The sequence below is a fragment of the Ostrinia furnacalis genome, unplaced genomic scaffold, assembly GCF_004193835.3.
Source record: "Ostrinia furnacalis isolate ACB-3 unplaced genomic scaffold, ASM419383v2 OfSCF0638, whole genome shotgun sequence".
Taxonomy (NCBI): Eukaryota; Metazoa; Arthropoda; class Insecta; order Lepidoptera; family Crambidae; genus Ostrinia; species Ostrinia furnacalis.
Window position 1 is genome coordinate 1 of NW_021130877.1, and position 25124 is coordinate 25124.

At 36.6% G+C, this 25124-nt stretch overlaps 1 protein-coding gene across 1 annotated transcript in view; it reads right to left on the reverse strand.

Annotated features, from left to right (window-relative positions):
- Positions 1–12662: 12662 nt before the first annotated feature.
- Positions 12663–25124, reverse strand: part of rl (Mitogen-activated protein kinase rl) — a 35739-nt gene continuing 23277 nt past the window's right edge. The window contains exons 6-8 of the mRNA XM_028323427.1: positions 22220–22387; positions 16861–17049; positions 12663–13169 (exon numbers count right to left, since the gene is read on the reverse strand). Of these exons, the coding sequence (XP_028179228.1) occupies positions 13050–13169; positions 16861–17049; positions 22220–22387 (477 nt within the window). The 3' untranslated portion in view covers positions 12663–13049. The remainder of the gene's footprint in view (positions 13170–16860; positions 17050–22219; positions 22388–25124) is intronic.

The following is a 25124-nucleotide window of genomic DNA, read 5'->3' on the forward strand; positions in this document are numbered from 1 at the left end:
TGGACTAATATCTGCAATTCACGCGAGTGGATGCTAGACTGTAAAAACAATCGTCTGGCTACTTTAAATTTTGTATTTCAATTGTTTTTCCCTTTACATTCCTAAGCTAGAGTCGATGTTAGTTCAATTTTTATTTTAAAGAGTAAAATTTATTCTGTTCTAGTAAGAAAAATAGAAGCGAAAGCCTTTGTATTTTTATGGAAATGTATTCAACTGCGATCAAGTACGAACAGGGTGGTCCAAGCTAATTGCTGTGGTAAGGGTGGTCGACATAGAAATAATACTTAATTACGTAAGTAGTAGTCCAATAAAATTGTCGCCTCTCGGGGGTGGTGTAGGAATGTTCGCTTAAATGTTCATCAAAAAGACGAGTAGTATACAGAATAGTAATGACAAAACGAATACTCTTTAATCTGTGGCGTAAAAACTAATCGGAGTTTTATTGACAGACAATAAAATGCACAAGGCAGTCTGTATTTCGATCTCAGCTCCCAGCTTAATATAAGACCATCCTCGTATTTGTATTTACATAACATTCGTCGGCCGTTTGGTGTAGTGGTTCGAAACGGACTACTATTCCGGAGGTAGCGGGTTCGATTCCCGCACAGTACAAACAGTTGTGTGCATGAACATATTTGTTTGTATTGGACTGGGTGTTTTCTATGTATAATAAGTATGTATTTACAAAAAAAAAAAAGTATTTAAGTATGTTTATATCCGTTGTCTAGTACCCATAGTACAAGCTTTGCTTAGTTTGGGACTGGAGGCGCAGTGTGGAGTGACTAAGGATATTTATTTTATATTTATTTATCCCGTATTTTAGAATAATAGCAAGCCGCAGGGCTAGTGCTGAGGAACACCAACTTCGATGTTATTACCAAAAAGTGCCCTCAGAAATATATGCTTTATAGCCTGACCAGGAACATAAAAACCCTGGCATAGAGGCGCGTCAATTGCATTTGATAGTGCAACACTGAGTACAGTCGTACCTGTGTTAAATCAATAGGCTAAAACTTTATGTATCAGGATTTAGGATTACGGGCTAATTTGATATTTTCATAAATTAACGAAAAAATATTATTAAAGGTAACCTGGTTTAAATAAATTAAATGAAACCATCAATCTAGCTAGTAGGATTTATTTTATTATTCATCAATAATCAAATTCAGAACTTGAATATTCAACTGCAATGTCTGCTCATGAACGCTTGAAACTCGGTACTTCTTTCCCAATTCCATAAAATTCAACACTTAGAATGTGACAAAAAAAAATTAAAATAGGTAGTTGAAACAAACCACAGCTAATTTTCATAGTGGACTGTACTATACGATAAACATGTCAGTCAATTTGACAACCTTTGTCGGAAACATTATTCAATGAAAATATTGTCCGAACCCTTAGTATTTCCCTTCGACAAATACTTTAACACATTGTGAACCACTTTTCTTTCACGACTATAAAAAGATTTTAGCAATTTAATTCACAAAATTAATTGCGCACATTTAAAATAAAGTTTGTTTACACTTTGACAGCAATAGACTGACATGCAAGGTGACATGTAAATGAAGTTTTCAGTTACTGTTGCCATTAAAAGAAATTAGTATAGCCTGACCAGGAACATAAAAACCCTGGCATAGAGGCGCGTCAATTGCATTTGATAGTGCAACACTGAGTACAGTCGTACCTGTGTTAAATTAATAGGCTAACTTTATGTATCAGGATTCAGGATTACGTCCTAATTAATTGATATTNATGTTCCTGGTCAGGCTATACCATTAGTTTTCCGCAACATGGCGAGGGTTTTTATGTTCCTGGTCAGGCTATAGCACCAAAATGTTACCAAAATAATGCGGCTCTTGTCCTTCGCGGCAAATTTAGGAAATTACGTACATTCCAATAGAAAGAAATTCCTAGAGGTGGAGGTTTAATCTTATCCGCCACGCTGTAGACAGTTTACGTATTTAACTTTCCTCATTTTTACTGTTTTGAAGCAACACAACTCGTGTACTTGACTCAATTATTATATTAAAGTAAGAGTTATTGTACCCAAGTCTTATTTGAGAGGTATAATCTCTAATGAAAGTGCTCTCAACCAATTTCTAAGAAGTCGTATCGATACAAACTAATAATAGTTATTCATTGGAAATTGGAATAATAAGCTTAATACAGAGAAATAGAGAATAAACTAAAGCTGAACTTCAGCTAAATTTCTCATTTACAATAGCAGACTATTATGGGTATGTTCCGATATGAAGTATGTATTATTTGATCCAGTGTAAAACGATATCCCTGCTGACCGTCAAAGCTCGGGCATTCATTGCATTGCAGAGCTGAACGTTGCAATCAATAGCGGACACAACTTTCCGAATCCGTTGTCATACATTTGGCACGGAACAATGGCTCGTATTGACGTTTACTTCACATTCAGATGAAAAAAAAAAGCGCTGAGCTTGGAACCATATTATGGACGTGTAGGCACAGTCGACGGCACATCAGAGTTACTTTTTTGTTACAAAACAGCCCGTATTACAAAAAGATAAGACGCCACTCTGTTTAGCTTGATACGCTGTCATCCGTACATAGGTACGAGTACCTATATGTGAATGTTTACCTGGGGCCTCAGTATTTCACGACTGCTTTCTGAAAGCATATGACCTTTCTAAAGAAATGAAATGTTTACATAAAAACTGGAATTCAAGAACTTCGTTTCTGAATATTAACCGAGTTCCTACTTTTTCTGTTTGAGGAAAATTCTGGAAGTTGAAATATTATAATACTCATCTTAAAAGACAGAAGAACTTTTCTTCTTCTTTTTCAAGCCATCTGACAATGCTCTATGTAAAATACAAATCCAATATTTTTGTGAAGATATTCGAAATAGATTTAACAGTTCGAAATAATTCGTACAAAGGTACGCATTAAAAGGAGCCATAAAAGACGGTCCTTACACGTATGTTGGAGCATTGGAATTTCAATACAAAGTTGGATCAGAAAAATCGTCTACAAATTGCGAGAAGATTGGTGCAAATTCATATGTGTTATAACGCTACAAAAATACCGCAGGCTTTTATATTTCAGCAAAGCTTGTGTATTCGAAGCTTAAATTCCAAAACCTCTACGAAATATGATTACAAAGCTACGAAAATTTTACCGTAGCTACGAGTATGTACGTAGCTTCGTAGCGTACCGTAGCAGCTACGGATTACACCGTTATTAGAACGGCGTAGCATCAATAGAGGGTTCCGGATAGGTCGCGATTTTATTATACCGTTACCGGTATAACAGTAATAACCTTGGCAGTTATGAAAAATGTTGCCAGTCCCTCAATCCGGGGCATATTCGAATTTCATTTCATCTAAACTATGGAAAAGATATACCTAATAGTACTTTAATATAACCTCAAGGTTTTTTTTTTCATAACGTCCGAGGCATATTCGAATTTAATCTCATCTTACTATAGAAATATTATACCATTTTATTATAGCTCCAAGGTTTTTTCTTTCATAATTTAATTTTAGAGATAATAACAGTGAAAGAGAAAACTTAGTTCTCAAAAAAGCAAAATGTTCGTCAATCTAATTTACCTCGAAACTTTTCACGGGGCAACAGATTATTTTTAGTAGAAAAAAAAATACAGAAAGTTGTTCCATTAAATCCAGTTTACCGCCGCAATCGCTAATAGGTTCTCGATTTTGTTTGGAAAATATGCGCGGCCGCTGCGGTTTTGTTTTGAATACTTTCGAAAACACTTTTTGATAGCTCGGATTTATTCTACGAGTATTGCCCGGAGTTTATTGCATGCTATGCCGCATTTCTCTTTTTAAACCCTTTAGGTATTTGAATTAGGTACCTATTTAAAAAAAAAGAAGTTATTTCACAGAAAACCTCAAACTATAGCTTATAACCTCTATAGCCTATAGCTTATGTTTCTGTAGCTATAACTTACACCGAACGATTACTAAAGTAATATCTGTCAATCGTTGATAACAGTTCTATGAAAAAAATAAGGAACAAAAATGTGTTTATATTTATTAAAATGGGTTTAAAAGTAACTTAGGTTTATTGAATAACAAATATATTATTGTTTTTTTTATGCATAACAAAGGCAGGTAAATATTTGACCACAATCGCACCATTGTTGTTTGTTTTTAAATTATTCGGACCAAGAGATTATATTTGGTTTTATCTTATGTCTTTTTATATAACTTTGTAATACAAAGATTATAATAAACAATTAAGTAATGAAAACAACAGAGATTAACTAGACGATTAACGTTACTTTGAACGATAAGGATAGGTAAGGAGCCGCAGGCTGTTTCAGTAGATTGATTAAGCTTCGTCCTTCGTCTGTAAATGAATCGCAATTACTTACAAATAATAAATTAACTGTAGCTTATTTTATTTACGTTATTATACGTAAAGGTTCGACCAAACCTAAAGGGCCCTTTTCCACCGCAATACGTTTTTGCGGGATCCAGTAATGCAGGCAGGATCCACACACGACACACAAGCAAGACACAAGTGTGTGTTCGAATTCCGAATTCGAACGGATCGTTTTTTTTTGCGGGACACTGCAAAAGAGATGTTCGTGTGAATATAAAATAACGTAAATACACACTACAAAACGGAATCCTTATGTGTTCACACGACAGTCCACTTTTGCGGGAAAACTGGACTGCAGTGGGAAAGGGCCTTTATACCTACCTAGATGGGTTTCCGGCCAAAGTTAATGAGAATGATCAACATTAATATAAATTCTGCGAACTAATCTACATTTTGTTATTAATGGATTGCTATGTTTTAATCATTATTATAATGTTGTAAATCCTACTAGTAATATTATAAATGCGAAAGTTTGAATGTCATGATGTCTGGATGTTTGTTACTCTTTCACGCAAAAACTACTGAACGGATTTTGTTGAAACTTTACAGTATTACTGTTTATAACCCAGATTAACATATAGGCTATAATTTATAACGATCTGTGACATACTAAATTTCACGCGGGTGAAACCGCGGGCAAAAGCTAGTAAGGTATATTATTATACCTTTTACCCCCGCGGCTTCCGTAATTGACTTAGATTAAGAAGCTGTTTCTCCAGTATTAAAACAAATAATTCGATTACATTTATCATAACACTACTGTATTTATTACTTAGTACTACCTATCAGCTGGATAAACCATTAACCACTTGAAGTTTCTTCAACATTCGACTTCATAATAGCATTTGAGAATTCGCCACAAACGACAATCCTCTCGGGGTGTGTTGGGCTCTGATAACAATAAACATTTATTTGGTTAAGTAAAATCGAATAGAATATTTGCCTTATTGACGACAGTCGCATGAAATACCGTTGGGATGTGGGAAAAGCTGGAATTTTGTAAAGAACTAATCTTATTTTGTATCAAGTTTTAAACTTTTTTTTTACGATGAATTAGACTTCTTATATTTATTGTGTTTGTTGAGGTCACCCTAGTGGGCTATACTTACTTAAGCCCACTAGACGTATGACATGGCAAGACACTTAACAAGACCGACATCACCAGTAACCTTTGATTTCGTAAATCATAATTGTTTTCTGACAAACAGGTTGATTCTAGCGTATTTTAGTCATAAACTGTATCTCTCTCTTACCTGGAGTTGAATTCAAAGACCGGATCGAAAGTCACTCTCACACCATGAGACCTTCTGTTAATTAATTGGCCCGCCAAAAATCACAACATAAAAAAGTTTTAACAAGCCGTTAATTTTTACAGCCGAGTTCATGAGCCGAGGGTTAATCATGAACTTTTTCCTATAAAATATTTATGGATAGCTTAATGAGAAAATTATTCCGTTTACACGTTACCTACGGTGGATGATGGACCTTAATTACTGCATTAGGCTACCAACGCAGGCATTTAAGGCAGGGCATAGTGGGCGGGGCACATAGCTCGTAGAGACGATGGCCGTTGGGGCAGGAAAGTTCTCGAGTGGCGACCACGGGCTGGAAGACGTAGCGTGGGCAGGCCTCCTACTAGGTAGACCGACGATCTGGTAAAGGTCGCGGGAAGGGCCTGGATGCGGGCAGCGCAGGACCGTTCATTATGGAAAATCTAAGGGGAGGCCTTTGTCCAGCAGTGGACGTCATTTGACTGAAACGAAACAGTGGACCGGCTTTTATCGCACACGCAGAGGTATAATCCTGATTGAATGATACATTTACAAGGCTTTATTTCGAAAATGTGATACGCGACAGACTGTTCATCTGAAATTCTGAATACAACCAATTACAAATGTTCGATCGCGACCCTGCCGCTATACATAACAAATTCAATTTGTTATAGTGCCTGTATCGCTCATCCTTTGGAAATGTGATGTTCGTACTAGTACTACGTCAAAGGCAACAAAATATTAATTTGTACAAAAAAGGTAAAAGTATAACGATCCCATATTTCGTCCTTTAACCTACATTCACAAAATTCAACAAAATTGTTCTTATTCCGCTCACCGATTTTTGTGATGGTCACCGGGCAGCTCGCGGGCATAACGGTTTCAACTCCATTTTCCGGAAAGCTTGTCCTTGGTGTAACTGCTAATAATTGTTTTTATTGTCTTTCTTTCTCATTCATGCCGCAATCACAGGACGAGTGAGACAGGAAGAGCAATGTTTATCGGAATTTTGCGGAATATGGCCTTTGTTATTTGTGCCTCGGGCTAAATTGAGTGAAGGTAATTGGTTCGTTGTTTGGAACGGCTCTGAGAGTAATTATCTAGTGCGATAACGAGCCTCGTGTTGCCAGTGTTCCAGAGTTCGAATCTTATTGGGTTAGACTGTGTTGCCAGCCTCAGAACCATTGATCATTGTTTCAATTAGATTGGCAACATGATACACTGACCACTTACGTAACTGTACATCTTCTAATGCCTAATATTTATTTTGTTATTTTAAAAAACCCTCCTGGCGCAGTCGGGTAAAATGTAGGTTTTCTCTTTCAGAATCCCTATGGAAAACTTGAAGTTTTCCATTGGGATTTTTCCACTTAAATTGTTTATCCCAAAAACTTTTGAACGTTTAGCCTGTGCTTGGAATGGACTCTTGTTATTGTTAAAAGTTCTAAATAAATGTGTATCTTTTCGATGCTTTAAGCTATTCACAAGGGTTAGCTATTACACAAATTCAACCAAAGACCACTGTAAACCCACCAAAACTGGGTAGAGTCATTGATATTAAATATTTTCATTTTTTTTATTTTTCAAAACCAGCTACATAAAACGTTAGGAACACTGATCTGTTCTTAGTAGGTACTTGAGTTCTTAGCTAGAAAACAAATGCAACTGTACTTACTGTAAACATCTGTGACCCAGCTATTTATAGAATTTCACGTACTTACCTGGACTCAACTTTTATGGCCCACACGTGATGTTACCGACCACGCTACGACTGCAGTTTTATTACGGTCCTCGCCTATCACTATATGGGAGATAATAGTCATAGCGACCGCGGCATTGCCATTGATAGCAGCTTTTCATTTGGCTCTGTTGTATTTTCTTTTCACATTTTAAATTCATTTTAACAAAAATCTTCGTGATTTAAAGTGCTATGTTTCAAATCAAAATAGCTTTGTGTAAATGAAGGTACAAAAACCATTCATAGGATTAAAAATTAAGTGCCTCAACCATAGCACTGTAAAATGTTTTAGCCTGGAAAGCTTGAACGTCGATTTCAATTATTGAAACAATCAGTAGCAAATACGTGCTTCTCTCAAATACGTACACCGTTTCCATCTCCAATAATGCACAATGTAAGTACAGACAGGCACATCAAGCTAAAAAACTGGCATCTTAAAAATACAATAAAATAAAAAAGTAAATAAGAAAAATGAACTTACGCCAATTTTCACCATTAATCTCTAATTTTGATTTCATAGGGGTCACTTAAAAATTAGGGATTGATAGTGAAAACGGGCATTAAACTAACATAATATTCTCGGCATTTGGCTTATCTCTCCTCTTAACAGCTTGTCTTTCGACAAAGGCCTCCTCTAAGGATTTCCATTTGTTTCTGTCTTTTGTTGTATCTAGGTAGGTACTTAACTATTCTGGCCCAGCTACTTGCTTCAAATTGTCTTCCCATCGCTTTGGTTATCTTCCGCTACTTCTTCTGCTTTCTCTAGGGTACCATTCCGTTATTTTTCTGGTTCACTTCTCTTTCTTTACTCTTAACATATGTCCTGTCCATCGCCATTTTAATTTCCTGCATAATAATTGTACCTTTCCAAACCTTGTCTTCCCTGATCTTTTTTAATTGCACACTGGTATCTAACACAGTGACTGACACAGGGACTCCAATAAATCTGCGTTATTGGAGTCGCAAAAACCTGTAACCTGATTGCGCCTTGGTAGTGGTTTCTGATCTGGTCCAGTGGTTTCATGCGTGGTTGTTTTGTTGAACCCTGGCATAATTCTTATTTTAATTTTGTTTTTATCAGTGTATTTTCTTTTCCTTTCTCCTTTATCATAAATATCTTAATCTATTTAGTTATATTTATGTACTTAAACTCACCACATCCCAACCGTCACGTTGACGTGTTACGAGCGTTCTTTCGTCCTTAGGCTATAGTTGAAAATCAGTGGTTTGCTTTTAAGTAAACCAATTACTGAGCTATTGCCGTTTTGCATTGCTGCGACACACATTTCTGTATAAAGTGTGTACCTATATTGTATGTCATAATGATTTTTTCTTTTTATTTCTGTCTTACCATACCATGTCATATTGTCCTGAGGGTACTATTTTATCCTACTGTTGGTACTTTCTGTTTGTAATGTGTGTTTCTGTTATTCAAATAAACGTTTTATCTATCTATCCATCTAACACAGTTGTAATAGGTTTCATTTTGCAACAAAAATATGGTCTGATATTCTGTCGACTGTACATACGAGTACAGAAAGAATTAATCCAAAACAAAGACGCATCAAATCGGATTGGTTAAAATTAAATCTTTAATCCGCTGTGATGTTGTAGGGCAATCGGTAAATGGCGGTTTCAGCGCGTGTAGGATTTGGGCAGGGTTTAACCATTTCAGTATAACTAGTGATGCATGTGTTAACCAACTAATTAACTACTAATCCCAGTGATGATGGAGGTTTGTGCTACAGGAGCGTGATAAGTAAGTAAGTTATTATTTCATATATTATGACGATTTGTATAGGTTAGAAGAGAAACTAAGCAATTATTCAATGTTCAGCAAAAAGTTTCAACGCTGAAATATGATTTTTCTAAAGCCATTTACTATGTTGAAAATATTTCCTTTTAAGTGTTTCAGTTCAGAGTCAGCTTTAAGGGATGAGAAAGAGGATTTTACAGGCAATAAGTCGCCAACAAAACGTTATTTATAAGCTCCTTTTCAGTTGCTAGTCGTCGCCTACGAATGACTATTGTCTACCGATGTTCAAAAATAATTTCTAACATTATACGAGTAAGTATGGATTGTTTTGAAGAGATTAAATAAAACAAAGAGATCTTTTGATTTGATTTTATTTTCATAATATTCAACTGTTGACAGATAACAAATGATCTTATAATATCCAATTTGTACATGATGACTTAAGAAAATATGGCAACACTCATATTTTAACAATAAATACGTGATGGTAAATTGATGTTTTTGAGGTTGTTATTAAAATTATTTTCGCTGTAAATATTACATAGTAGACACAATGGAAGAAATATATTATAAGAGCAGTCTCCAAATCAGCCGTATACAAGGCGAAAAAAAAAAATGAAAATGAAAGATCTTACTATTAAACCAATAAAATATGAGCGCAAGTACTTTCCCGCAAATATAAAACAAAACCTAATACTGTAAAACTATCGTTCGGGATACCTATTATTAATAAGATAGCCGGCAGAATTGGAGAGCACTAATTTATTATTCTTAGTCCTAAAGTAGAGCCCGGTGGGACCGTGGTCTTAATAAATCAAAATTTAAAATAACAGTGCATTTCTATGCAAAGAAAATTAGAAAATATTAACCATTAAGAATATTGCATATGCGTCCTCTATGTACCTTTTAAATCCCTTCCCCGAGCTTAGCACGGAGGAAATAATAAAAATAGGACGCGTGTTTGCGGGATTATTGCGAGCAATTTGCCAGGAAATTTATTCCGACTATGAAATCTGCGAAATGATCTTTTTTATTGCCACCGCCCCACCGCCACGCACGTTCGCCGTCGACTGCCAAAAACTATTGCACTTTATTCGAATTGTAAAAATATAAACGAAACTGTCTTCTCACGACTTCAAATGCTCAACCAGCGATTTATTTCTAAAATATTATCGAAATTTAAATTACACCCTTTCTCTAAGCGATGATATATCATGACGAAGTAATAACACTGACAACTGTACATATAGAAATAGGCAAATTTCATTGTCTGATTGGCGGAATCAAGATAATACTTGAACGCTTTGCTTCATTACTATCCGTAAATTTATTGAATTAAATGCTGATTCCACATGATCTGATAACAGCAAAATGGTACTTTGTGAATTATACAATACAATATAATCTAATGTATTTACCAATTAATGAGTAACGAACAGGCATGTTGACACCATCAATTAACTGACGTGGGTGTAGGTAGGCTCAACAAGGTAAACATTGAGGCATATATTTTGATGTTGAATTAAGCGCTAGTTATCGTTAGCATTGCATTTCATTTAAATATGCTTGAATTAATTGCAATTGGTGTCACCATACCTATTACGAGCCATGTGCAAATCAGCAATTTTTAAAAGTTAGAACACATTTTGAACTCACTTAAGTTTTACGAAGACGAGTAGGTACCTAACGTTACAACGACAACAGATTTCTGAAAGTTTATTTACTTTATTCTTAAAATTTACATTCAAAATATTATCATTCTCTATGATCGAATCTTATGAATCCTGTTTTAGCGCAACTTGTTTTCAGTTGAAGTATAGCTAACATGCTTCTTAAATATTTTAACAAACAACTATTTAACGAGTCTTAGTGTAGATAGACCGTCGTCCGCAAAATTGATCGTGACCCACCAATCGGCAGGGTCTTCTAGACGCACCGCAACAGATGGAACCCTCATCATCATCACCTGTGGACCATCCGTTGAAAAACTTGTCCCATTTAACCGCACAATCACCAACTAAATTTCATAATACCCTAACAACGTCTCTTTAAAATATCTGATATGAAGAATTAACTACGCTATAAACGTTGTGCGCAACATCAAATACAAGGAAGACGAGAATTATTAATCATTATCATAGAAACAATTGAAGCACGCAAGTTTTTCAACGAGGGCCGCCGCTTCGACGAGAAATACAATATTAAACCTTATTAAAATCACATCAGAATTAATGAATAAAGTGTATGTATGTGCTCGAAGTTATTATTCTGTGACACTTCAAAATACATTAATTCGAAATGTAAAAATATTTACATCATCATCCGTCCTCCGCTAACTTTAATTTTCATGCCTGCCTTCAACTTTGTATTTTCTGTTGACACGATACGAGGGTACTAGGTCCCAGGACATCAGGCGTGCCAAAATTCGATGTCATTGAAATGATCCAAAACTATCATAATATCCTACAACCGTATAATTATGTTTATAGAATTGTTTTTCATTTCCGATATAAGCAAAATAGACAGTTACAAACCTTACGGTTCAGCTAAACCTATGCCGTGTGCCCCGCGAGATACCCACACGACGCTAGGAACTACTTACTATCTCATACACTAAAAAAATATAGTAATCTAAAATGTCAAAATATTCCAAATATAGGTCCATATTTTTCTACTTCCCTAATTTCCGATTGTAAGCTGTGAATCATTTCAACAACAATATAATGTGGAACAATATTAGATGTTTACGGTTTCCTTTACTTGAACATACATTTATAAAATATCAACATGTTTTACTCTACAGCAATTAGTCCACATAGTAATATAGTTGTATTGAAATTCGCAAAACATCGAATGTTGTCTTATTTCGTTTCTGACGTTGCCAATCGATGCGAGACCTCACTCCGATTAATTGCTAAACGAGATCTGAATCGTATCAGTAACGAATGTGAAATCGATTCTCGTAATACTGTAAAACACCCATGCAACAGCATCCCCAACTTTCGACAAACACTTCATCATTCACCTCATTTAGAAATTATACGACTAGGTATGTTTAACGTTTATAAATTTCAGAAAAGTCCTATCTATGATCCTACGAGTTGTCTAAGTTTTATAATATACTGTTTACACTACATTTTGACCCAGTCATATGTTTTATGATACCTCTCCGACAACGAAACGCTAATCAAAATTGCTAAGTTACAAAGTTAATCTAAATGTTATCTTTTCCGAACTTCGTACATAAAACGGGCATTTGTTATGCTACGGCTGAGTGCTCTAGTTTAGCAGCCTTTTGAGAGTAACATTGCATCGTCATTATGCCGTCAGCGTCACGCTAAAGAAATCTGTATCGATCCCGGTAATAACCGCCTGCCTTGCTTGGCGGCCGGGCCGTGTTCCAGCGCTAACGAAAAAGTAGACTACGTTCACAACTTCACGGTTCGATATCAACGAATGGCATCTTAATTGATTCCGTTAAAAAACCAACAGCAGCGTTATAGCAAAAATATCTTATTAAACTGACAAGTCCAAAACGTCGAATACTTAGAGAAAATACAACATCATGGTTAACTATACGCTTTGGTTAACCGACCACATGCGACGTGACGCCGCCATGACAGTCCACTCCGTGCGGCCCAGCTTATCTGCATGCAAACACTACGGTTTTCCTCTTTATATTTCCTTCAGATAGCTTGTTATTTGAATCGTATGCTTAGCGGAATACTGTTGAATTACTCACGGCGTATTTGATAAGCAAGATAAAACCCAAAAAGTGATGTCATCAATGCAATATCTCAGGAACGTTGTTACCGTCTGTCAACCATTGAACAGAAGAAAACAAAACGTGGAGTTTGCATGCAGACTACGCCTGACCTTGGTCCTTGCGCTGTGTCGCCGCTTACGCGCCTTCGTTTGTTTGCTTGTACAGTAGCGTCTCCTCGAAGATGTACTTCTTGAGCGTCTCCTTGGGCAGGTCGTCCAGCTCCATCGCGAACCTGAAGGGCTCCTCCGCCACTGGCTGTGAACAAACGCACCGCATGAACGACATAATTCTTTCACCAAAACTCAATTGTTCCCCCACATTAACATTACTCTCTTTTCTTTCAGGCGGTCCTACATAAACATTGGCAGTTAACGACCATGAAATCAATGTAAATTCGAAATTATATTCATGAATACAAAGCAATTCGGTGAAATTACGTTTCATTTATGTTGAATGAGCGAACGAATGTGAATAGGAAACATATTTTATTGCGAAATTGTCCTTTTAAATTGTATAAAAGCTCAAGATTTATTTTGGAAGTTTTTATTCATCGCTCGGTTGATTTGATTAAACGTGTTACTTTGCGAAAATGATAATAAAATATGAACATGAACGTAGAGGATTCTAGGACGAGATAATATTAAACTGAAATTAGCCTTGTTGTAGTAGATTGAACGTGAAGATGGATCGTTTGCTTCTATTATTTCAAAGGTAGAATTTAGTTTGAACTAGCGAATTACTAGGCACAAAAATGGGTGCGAAGTCTAATAATACGGTTCGGTGTGGGAATTGTTTACTAAACGTATTAGGGGCCAATTGTTGGAGGGCGCCGTTTCTATGCCCAGCCCGCGTGCCTCATTATTTGATTCCCCAGTCGAGTCCCGGTTAATATATTAACGTTTACTCGTACGTAATTTAAAACGGTTATGCATTTATTTTTAGTGAGCTACGTAATATATTTTGGTGGAGACTATAAATTGATTTTTTTTATACTCATCCTGACTTCAAACCGCGTTTGGTTAATATCAATATTCTTATAGCTTTTCGACTTACTCGCAAGTGCAAAATACATTATGAAGTGCAATTTCATTTTATATCCTACACATAACAAACACTAAAGTAGTTCCAGAAGCGTTTTCCGAAGTGCCAGCAATAACATCATGCATGTAGCGTGAATATTCAAACAAAACATTATAATTGGTTGTGACAAGATAATTTATGCGATGAGCACCAGCTCGAAGCAACGCGTCTTTAATTGTGCATATTCTCGAACATCTGTTGTGTTCAATCAATTGCACCAACAGAGGAACAAAAAAAACTTGTCTCATAATAAGCATCGTACAATGTATCTAAGAAGTACAGATTCATTTGATCGTGTTAACATAGGTACACGGTTTTTGTAACAAGTTAAGGTTAATATACCAAACAGGAAAGTCACGCTTTGATGTTTAAGGCGACCCATTTTCCCCTGTTAAGCCGGCGAAGTGCAAAGTACGCAATCCAGGATTTTAATTAAATGCCTAAAATGAGATTAACAAGTTCCCCAAAAATCTTATTAGTGACCAGAATCGCTTAGACCCGAGTTAAAAGCATGTTGAATGGATTACGTATAATAAACAACATCCATTTGTCTTAATGTTTGAGCTTAGGAGGAAAATTATGGCGTTTCATCAAGATCCGATCCATCGATGACGTAGTCGCCACGCTTACCGTAAGGAGCTAGCTTCACACCAAAGTACTAAACAATACCACTTATTATTCATTAGCAATGTAACACATCCAAATATAAATTTGATATGATAATACGGCTCATAACAATGTTGAGTAATGCATGTTTAATTGTTTAGCAACCATTTGCATATTTTTATTAAAGGTTGTAACATTTTAGAATTGCGCGGTAAAGATATTCCATTAGTTTAACGATTGAAATCGATTCCCAACAGCAATATCATTTATAAAAAAGTACTTACACTAGTCTTATTAATTACCAGTATATAAGTGAAAACATATAATCACACCTAATGACAGGCATAATAAGCAGTTGCTGCTAATCACGCTAATTTGATTCTCGCTATTGTATCAGCGAGGAAAATGGAAAAGTGGCATGCATATGCATGTTACGTGACAAATGTAAATAAAATCATCAAGGAATTATTTCAGGACGCGGTATAAAGTGCCTCTGTCTGGTACGAGGCGGAAAGCAAATCACCAGAGGGACACTTTCAAGTTTATTAGAAGTTTCGAATGTGTCTAAATGGGATGGATGACCATGCAAGATGCCAGCAAGACCGACAGCGACAAATGGACCCTAAAACATGTGAACTGGCTTAAATTTTGATCGACATTGATAAAGAGGTGATTTGACACCAATACTTAATGAAGCAAGGTCGGTAACCTCATCAAAACCTACGAGTAGAGGTACAACGTAAGGGTAAGTGACAAATCGAAAATCCTTTCAAATATGAAGACGGTATTTGACTCTTGATTCAAGTGAAGACTTTCTCATTGAAATAATGCGAGTATTGATAAAATACCAGAACAATGGCGGTCCTCAGATTCCACTTGTGTCGTGGCTTCACAATCAATCGGGCCGAACGCTGTAGGCGCCATAATCTCCTACCCAATCGGCGGAGATAGGCCATCCTTTACACAGCTTTTGGTTGTTTGGTAGAATTGATTAAGCTAGTTGTTTTCTGTTGATTACTAATCGAGTTGATTAAAACCGGCAGATAGTGTGCACGAGATTTAATTAATTAATAGCTATAGCATAAAACAAAATATCAGTTCTGCGTAATAAAACGCAGAACATTGGATCATTACATTCAATACAACAATGTTCGTTCGTTTCAGCCGAAAGACGTCCACTACTGGACAAAGGCCTCCCCCAAGGATAAGGATTTCCACAAAAGACCGGTCCTGCGCCGCTCGCATCAAATGTATGATACAAAAACAATGTATTGATATATTTTCCATTCCATTTGTGTTGATAGAATATTCAACGAAATTCAGTAGATACAATTTCAGTTTCATAACAAAATATCTGTACACAGAATCTTAACCGAATTCCCAAAATGTACTCGTATTTGAGGATTCTGAATTTCGCTTATTGCACTGTGTCTGAAGATCCAAATCCCAGATAATACGGCTTACTTAGTTCCATTCCAACGACACTACCTCCGTCATTTTGTTTACACAAATGAAAAAAAAAAGCTTAATTCCTAGATTGTATTATCTACCTCTAATGATTAAAAAAAAGACATTCTAAACATCATTGTTAAAATAAAGGTAAGTATTAAATGGGCTAGGTTTATATTTTAAAGAATACAAAAGGTGGATCAGTCAGTCTCCATAACACAGACGGGTACAAAAAAGACGTAACAAAGCGTACGAAATTGAATCTGTCAGTGTCACTAATGTTACATTGGTTTCGTTGGAGGCACAGCAGCTCTTGTTTAAAATAAAAGAATTCTTTTTACATCAAGGTGTAATAGAGGTAAAATGTAGAAAACATTTTAAAAAGGGTTTTTGTGCGGGGAAGTATGGATGACACAAACAATAGAATATTATAATGGTGTTTATCCTGAAATATTATTTTGAAACATACACAATTACACACAAATGAAACGAAAATGCTGGGATGGTCTGCAGGATTTACGAGGTTTGAAGTGAGTACTTACATCAGGGGCTGAAAGTGACAGAAAAAGCACAGATCCTTTTTTTAACAAACATTAATAATAATTTGTTATTACACAAATTACTAATAGTCCCATTAGCCCCTCGTACTAAGCTAAATATTATGCTTGTATCACGAGTAAACTCACCACAAATAGTCGAGCGGTGGCGGGGACCGAACCCGCGTTCCCCGAATCACGAGTCGGCCAGTCCGACTCCTTCACCGTTCGGCTATCGTGGCTATAATTCGTTATGTTATTCTTTATTAACTCACCTCGTCGTTGGGGTCGTAGTACTGCTCGAGGTAGGGATGCGCGAGCGCCTCCTCCACGGTGATGCGCTTGTGCGGGTTGAAGGTCAGCATGCGATGCAGCAGGTCAAGCGCCCGCGCGTCTGCCCCGGGGAACAGCTCCGCCCAAGGCACGCGCGGCTTGAACGGCAGCGACTCCAGGTAGCCGCGGGCCTGGATAACAACACTAGTATTTAATACATTCATTTTATCATCATTATTTAATATCATCAGGTTATTTATTTACTATCCATTGCTTGAGTACAATGCTCGGCAAAAAGAGGATTTACTACCTCTACCCATGTGCAGATAGGTTGAAGAGGCCTGATGTTCATATTTATTAGTCCTTTAGTCATTCATTACTTTTGAGTATTTTACCGAGCTTTGAGACAGCACAGCGCAGGTTGCTCCGGATCTAATACAAAAATTACGCCCCGCGCACTCTAGGCACATTTTACTAAACGTATATTTTTAACGCTATTACCCTTCACTTGTTTAAAAAGTAATCAATTAATTAACAGATATCTGTTATGTACAATCTTCCACCGTAATAGCTCTTTTGTTCATTACTTTAGCATGCGAGAGTTTGAGTAAACTTTGCTTCGCTCGTACGCTGAAAGTGTTCATTTTACTAAAAAGGTTCTTATACATAGAGTATAGAAAAACCTTTTTATTTTAATTAATGGTCTAAAAACTTTTTGATAACTTTCTAATTTTAAATTTAATTATAAGATTATGAGACCGTAGCATCGGCAACGTCGTATAGTAGGCTATCATTATTGCAAAAGTCCTAAAGTAGTCATTATCCAGTCATGAAATATCGTTAGAGAAATTGATTGATAGATTTGTGAACGTATCTAAATTTAGCCGACGTGACTGCGCCTTCAGAATCTCATGAATAGCAATACGAGTCCATCGTGCACCAGAGGGTGGATATTACAGCATCAATCCCGCTATGAAAGGCGAACTAACTTAGCAGCGCCACAGCATAGGGCGAACAACAGAACAGTCGTATCCGCTCAGCTATGAGCTTGCCGCTCTGAGCGGAAATTTGCGGTGGGGTGTGCGGAGATATCGAACATGTACTTATAATAAATGTATGGCGAACATCATGCTTCGCTGCGTGAGACAGTGAAGGTTTGTTCCTTTTGCCTGGGGACATTTTGTACTAACAAATAAGCTACACAATGCTATTTTGTGGTTAAAGTATTGTAAGTTACTGGTCACATTAACATTTAATAAGAAATAATCTAATAGAGAAAGTTGGTTGATTATTTATGTTATTCATGCGAAGTCACAACCTAGGTATCAGACGTAAGGGGTCTCTAAAACTTCCTGACTTAGCTCATTGGGCCGATATATTCCGAAATACTTTTTAGTACCTACATTCAAACCGACATGATTTTCCGGAAAAATTCTGATGATGGCTAACATTGTAACGAAACTGGGAACAATTAAATATAGTGTGTGCCTGTTTTAACTGCATCCAGAATTTTCCGAGTCTATAATAAATAATCCAATTAATATATATTTATAGTAACCTAGTGGTACAATGTGAGCCGAGTCGGCTGTATTCCATGCGCTGTAGCGTCACTTCACCGCGCGACTCCTATCAGAGCTCATGAATAAAACAAGGCGCGGGCGACGCGTTTGTGGAAATTTGAACGAATTTGCCATAGCTGTTAAGCGCCAATAAACGGAAATGGGCACGAATGACGACAGCACACATGACTGATGACGTAATAGCTCCTTAGGTAATTCATCATTCGCATTTTTTCGTCTTTGTAGTAAATGTTAAAATTTCGTTTGGGCTTTGCAGAATTGAAAAAACATTTGGGATATAAAACAAATAAGGGATTTTATCTACAGTTTAAAAGAAATGAGTTCACTTTCAAACGAATACTTCATTATTTTAAAGGATTGTAAGAGTATTTCTATTGAATTCAGTATTCAAAGACTCACATTGATATCAAGTAACATATTCATTCAGTTCAACTTAAAGACTTGTTTCAATTTAATTTTCAAATAGAAAGTTGTTTAAAGTATCTCGATTCTCGCTATCCCATTAAAGGTTGACGAATTAAATTATTTCAAAGAGAACATGTTACCAAAGTAACAAGTTAAGTAAATCATTAGTTCCCGCGAAGTTAATCGATCCTCTTTGAAGTCTAATGGGAATTCGTGTAGAAAAAAGAATACTGAACTCCTTTATAAGAGTCTACTTATTGGGCACGTCCTAAACATACAAAGGAGTAATATAACTTATTTCTAGCCGCAGAACACACAGTATTGTTCAAATTCCGATAAGTCACGGGAGAAAATGTTTGCCGACGTACGGCGAGGTTACAAAGTGGAGGATTATTGTAACCACTTTCATTAGAAATTCAATTCGTTGCTTCAACTTTAATGCGGGTGAAATATTTAAAATACATCCCGGCCCCATAAATAATTCGCATGCGAGGCGAAAACGTTGAATTTTACTTGTTTTATTTGCAATCATTAATTAAATCCTCTTAGGATATTGTTTTCGCAGCTGATACCCGGGGAAGTGTTACGAGTAGCATCGTTTGTAATAATAATACAAAGAGGTTTCATAAACAAACTACGGAGGCGAGTATAGATTTTTAGTTTTCATATTAATATGTGGCACGGTGGCCTGCAATAGTGTGATGGTATTTTAATGTTTTTGTTCGTCGGACTAATAAAATCGATGGCTACCTAGTAGTTTCATTTAAGTTGTTGAACTATCTACTGATAATATTTTTTTATAAGTTTATATAATTTTAAAATAAAAATGCCAATGTTTATGGCGTCCAATGTGACGCTCTTTTAAAAAAGTGGCCTCCGCAGAATAACAGCGTCCTGTTCTGGGTCTACCTCAGAGCAGGACACAATGCTGAGCGGATGCCATTTTGGTCCACAAATGTGCAAGTATTGTAAACTGTATACTGTAATAATTTAATATGTTGGGCCAAATAAAATATTTTCTTTCTTTCTTTCTTTCTTTCTAATCCTGCGGGCTTGACTGGATAATGTCCACGTGTACTAACTTGCGGGAAATGCCAGTTTAAACAATAATAAATTTAATATTGAATATTTTATTATTGTCTGCCACAAGTCCACAAATAAATCTTTTGTTCCTGAAATATCACATTATAAATAAAAATGTGTTTCAATTCCACTTCAGCCCGGAAATGGAGTGACGCGATCAAGCCTAAAGCCGGATTCTTCTCGTAGGAAAATGGACCTTCAGGAGGGATTATCTTACAAAAAATAAGGCTTACTATCGCGCGCCATGTGACATGTCTAGCGATGACATGATAAATTACGTCACGCAATTAAGCGAACGATATAAACGTCATAACGATATTTGTTTGTAAATAAGTGGTAGAGGGCGGGCTACAAAGACGCATCTTTCCGGGATTAACGTAAAACTGATGTCCGTTGGGGCAGAAAAGTTGTTGAGTGGCGACCACGGACCGGAAAACGTAGTGTAGGCAGGCCTCCCACTCGGTGGATCGACGATCTAAGGAAGTTCGCGGGAAACACCTGGATGCGGGTAGTCCAAGACCGGTCGTTGAGGAAATCTTTGGCAGGCTTTTGGCTTTTGGCGTCAATTTAGCGTTTGCTCGTTGCTTCGTCTATGTTTTCGGTCTATCATAAAAAGTCTAAGCCAAAACCATAGAGACCATAACTATTGGTTTCTCATAGAAACATCTACATAATTCATCATCATAATTTACTTTAATTCTCCTACGTTTCATTTCACCTACAACTCTCTGTACCAAAATTCAACAAAACTGTACCAAATTGAATCACCGGTAAAATGTGAACACGTGACACAAACATTTACGTTACATTTTCATTCATAATTTATTTTGGATAGAAAGCTACAGAACTGACTTACTATTTACTCGTAATAAGAAATACCTACTACCAAGAAAAAAACTATTTCCAAGTAACGCGGGACCTTCTTCCTTGTTAAACCGATGATTATACTCGTACGTAAGCTGCGTGATGGTGTGTTTGCTATTAAGTATTCTTTTAGAAATTATATTAATCACGAGAACATTAATCATTGACTTACTAAAAGGAAAAAGATAAAAAGCAATCAGATAACAGAAACTTCGTTGAACTGGTAGAACGAATACCTAAATTCTACAAAAAATAAAAGGTCTTTAGCGATTTAATGGCTTTAACTCGGCTCCTTTTGGAATATAAAAACGACCTCTTTACACGTGTCAAGAGTGATAAAATATTCAGTTTCCGCAAGGATAAATATTTAATACTGAACTTTTTGCACTTACATCGTGAATAGTGGAGATTCTTCGTTAGCACTAAGTATGCAAATGTTATTGCATCAATTGCATGGAGCGTAGTGCTAGTGCGGAATGTAATCAACACATTTCTTTATTGCTTGCTAAATCAAATAAATCAATTCACTGCGATGAGTGTCGTGTAATCCTAGTACAATTTTATTTCATCATATTTGGAATACTTGAAAAAAGATTTTAACTTGAACTTACAACAATATGTGTTGTCACTGACCAAAAAAGGAAGAATGAAAAATATTTTGTAAAGGTGAACCTGATGTTAAAAATGCTGTCCTTCATTGTGATGGATGTACTTTTTATTCAAGAAGATATCGAACGTTATTTCACGTCACACGTTACATTCTCTACCGTGAAGTGGGTAGTGAAATAATCTCTTTTTACTTATCCGTTAAGCCCTCCGATGTTCGGATAAAAGGTTTTTTTCATGTAACGGTGTTTGGTAAAGTAAATATTTTCTATCCGGAGGCCTTGCTTGTTTACGTTAAAGTTTGTAACGTCTAACCTGAGGGCGAACCAGCATAGGTGGTTAGCAACAGTAGAAATGAGTTTCCACTAACGTGGTATGAATTTAGCGTAACACAAATATAGCTTTGGGAACTTCTCAGAGTTGATGGTAAAATGGATTTACATGGAAAACCGCTACATGGATTCATATTAAGATTACGTATGCCCTAGATAATACCCTGGAGTCTAGAGTTTACGACCGAGACGCAGACTACGACTGCCATTTATTCATGATGGTGAAATATTATATTATGATAGAATAGACAGTATACAGGATGTCCCAGACGAAATGTTAAAAAACAAAAATAAGATAAGTAACTTACTTTAATCAACTCAAAAAGTTAAGTCAGTAATAAAAAAAAAATCTGTACACACGTGTGAGAGATTCGAAAGTTTAAATCGGTATATGCAGTAATAATCTCTGACTTCCAAAAACAACATTGTGCATAAATAAACTTTGTAAAAAACTCCCCAAGACTTCCGTACTTATTTCTTAAAGGCCATACCTTCTCGTTGATGATGCAGTCCAGGTCCTCGCGGCTGGGCGATCCCAGAACTCCGAGGATGTGGTTCAACTGGTCCAGGTAGTGCTTGCCCGGGAAGATGGGTCTGTTCGACAGCATCTCCGCCAGGATACAGCCCACAGACCAGATGTCTATCGACTTGGTGTAGCCCTGGGTGGACAAGGAAAAAAGACAATCAAATACTGGCCGTAAATGTACAGTTTTGAAGTTAAATTTGTATTTCTTCCGCAACTTCTTAGCACCAGGTATGTAGTGTGATGTCCTGAATGGTAGGGCAAGCTGTATTGGGAAATGTAAAATCAGATCAAGCTAACTGCGCACCGACGATACGAATCTCATTCGCACTCACTAGCACACCTCCCCGCGTTCGCCCCGTCCATACCAGAGCGTCGATGTGACGTCAAGGCTGCCAGTGCGCAGTTAACTTGGCTGGGATGTATAAGTGCCCCGGAGAGGGCCCACAACAAAGAATTTAAATTTAACGTTTCTTTTCAAGCCCGAGGGAAATTCACTGATTTAATAGCTAAAAAATTGCTTTAAATCCATTCTCTTTAGAAAAACGAAGACAAACCGTACGGTACCCAAAACATCATTAAGCACTGAGAGTAAATGGGCGACTTTGGGACTAACGTTGTTTACTAGACTCAGCCGAGACGGTTTATCACTAACTATTTGTCAATGCCGCGAAAGCTGAAAAGTTTCCCCATTCGGACCAGACAATGCCTTTTACAGGGCTAATGGAGACAACTATAACGCAATTCATTACTCCGCCAAATTAAAAGGAAAAATGAGCATTAATACACATTGAAAACGTCAACAAACTTCATTAGTATACAAATACGTATAAACTCTACATTGTTTATTAAACATTCAGACGAAAAACTTCTAACATGTTCAAAACTCAAACGAATCTTTAGAGAACTTGAGCTTTGGTTTATAAGTTGAGAAACCTTGAATAATAATCAAAGAAATACCGTAGCGAAATGAAATTGCGATTTAAGTATTCCTTCGTGTTTATTATTTAATTTTACATTTCAGTTTGTTCTTGAATTGGATTAGTCTGTACCGTTAAAATTAAGACGCAAAGTGAAAGTCACTTTCCCGCTTTGGGGTTCATAAAACGTTGAGGTTTACAAATTACACTTGTCATTTTTGTTGCCCCGCATCGTTAATGTTTGGCGATCCCCGGGGATCGTAAAATGATATCTCGGGCAACCTCATTGGGAGAGGAAAACATGACGTGAAGCCATACTTTATTCATTGTACAAGTCTTCTGTGAATTCTTTTTCTGCACATCAACGTCAGGATTCAACTGTATAAATGGCAAATGAGGTTTCTCCACGATACTTGGAACAACGGGTAAGTAGGTATGTACAGATAACACATTAATTTAGGTAAAATCTCATTATGAATCGAAAAATTTTCTAAAATAATTTTATAACACTATGATGTTCACAAATAACTATTCGTTTTGTGAATAAGGAGCAAAAAGACAAAACATAGAATTGTATTGCTAGTGTGAGGGGAATACATAATCCTCATTTAATATTTTCTTCAGGTTATATTCCGGAGCGGGGTTTTAACAATAACGCACCGGAGTGGAGTACGGAGCAAAAAATAAATACAATAGAAGAAATAAATACAGCCTCCATAATAGCCTATAGGTAAGTTGTGGAATATTAACAGTCGTCTTTGGGCGTATTGTTTGCCAGCGGAGCGTGCCAACTGGACGACTTATACTCAGTAGATTGCCTACGTTCCTCGCGAAATTACAGCCTTTTACAACAATCGCATTATCATCTCAAAGAGCTCACTATTATCAAGGTGCCGAAAGCGGTAAATGGCCGCGTCGATAATTCCTTAAGTTAGCACCGTAATAGGATTGCTCAACGTTTATTCCACTTGAGCCCTAAAAACACCATTGTAGACCTTGATCATTGTTTTAGTCGCTTTGTTGAAGGCTTGATCTGTATTATACAAATAAATTAAGGAAATAAGGCTGAGTCTACCAAAAACAACTTTAGGGCTAGCTAAAGGCAAAAAACAATACAGAAATTCAATAATGTTTAGATTTTTACACATTACCTGCTGTATTTTAGAACATTTCGTGAAATTGGTCGTGAAACGATACGTGGAATGGTAATATGTCAAAGTCAGTGCTTTCTTTTGCTCTTCGTCGTTGGTCAAAGTCGTATTTCACTTATTCTGTCAATGCCATTCGTCTACCTACCGTTTGTAGTGGATGAAATCAAATTACGCGTGTTCAGTTTGAGCATTCTCTCTTTTTTGAGGTTGGTTAATATAGCCTTTTAGAAATTAGAATGCGAGTTATGCGCATTGTAACACGGTCTGGAATTCGATTGCTTCATACTGAGCGTTTTTCTTTCATTAATCCAAAATGGGAACAAAACAAAGATTTACCTTACCCTAGTTTGTTTTGTGTGTCCGGCGAACCGAATTCAATACGAATGCTAGGCTAGAAAGTCCATCGGATTATTAAATCAGAGCTTCACCCGGTTTTCTCGGAGGGGATGCACGGCCGGACGGACGAAGCGTACCTCCGGAAAATTCGCCTCGGGTCACCCGGCCGGCGCTCGCCTGAACTACGGCTATACAAATTGACCTTTGTTGTGAGAGGATTTCACATTAGATCTTTGAGATATGATCTACTTATCGGGATATTTGCTTAGGACGAATCCCGGGGATATTGCATTTTTACCTAACATAAATTCCTTTTTTTGCTTACGTAACAAAATAAACTGCAAACAAAACAATAGGTACCCCGAGTTTTACAATGCTTCCTTTATAACGTAATCAAGGAAAATAGGTATTTTATGAAGGACGTAAACTTCCCGATAATATCACACGTCACGTTATTTATAGGATA